The sequence below is a fragment of the Antrostomus carolinensis genome, unplaced genomic scaffold (genome assembly GCF_000700745.2).
Source record: "Antrostomus carolinensis isolate BGI_N321 unplaced genomic scaffold, ASM70074v2 scaffold28239, whole genome shotgun sequence".
In the NCBI taxonomy this organism is placed as follows: domain Eukaryota; kingdom Metazoa; phylum Chordata; class Aves; order Caprimulgiformes; family Caprimulgidae; genus Antrostomus; species Antrostomus carolinensis.
In genome coordinates this window covers 1,952-2,175 of record NW_010336838.1, presented here as the reverse complement: position 1 = coordinate 2,175, position 224 = coordinate 1,952, and the positions used below count along the sequence as shown (strand labels likewise).

The following is a 224-nucleotide window of genomic DNA, read 5'->3' as shown; positions in this document are numbered from 1 at the left end:
CTCATCTCCTCCCCCGAGCACAGCGGGCGCTGGGGACAGGTCAGCCAGGCCTTCGCCACCCTCCTGGGTAAGAGCCCACACACCCCAGGAGGGAGCAGAGGTGTGGAGAGCTGTGCTGGGGGGGTGTGAGCTGGTCCCCACCCTCCCCATGCCAAAACCCAGGGTCCTCTCCCAGGGGACAGACTGCAGCCCTTGGTGTTGGCCCTGGGGAGGGACGATGGAGC

General features: G+C 67.9%; 1 protein-coding gene across 1 annotated transcript in view; it reads left to right on the top strand.

Annotated features, from left to right (window-relative positions):
- Nucleotides 1–6: 6 nt before the first annotated feature.
- LOC104530437 (N-sulphoglucosamine sulphohydrolase-like) overlaps nucleotides 7–224 on the top strand; it is a gene marked incomplete at its 5' end in the record, with an annotated part of 1,564 nt that continues 1,346 nt past the window's right edge. Inside the window, one exon of the mRNA XM_010175013.1 lies at nucleotides 7–67. Coding sequence (XP_010173315.1) covers nucleotides 7–67 — 61 coding nt within the window. The remainder of the gene's footprint in view (nucleotides 68–224) is intronic.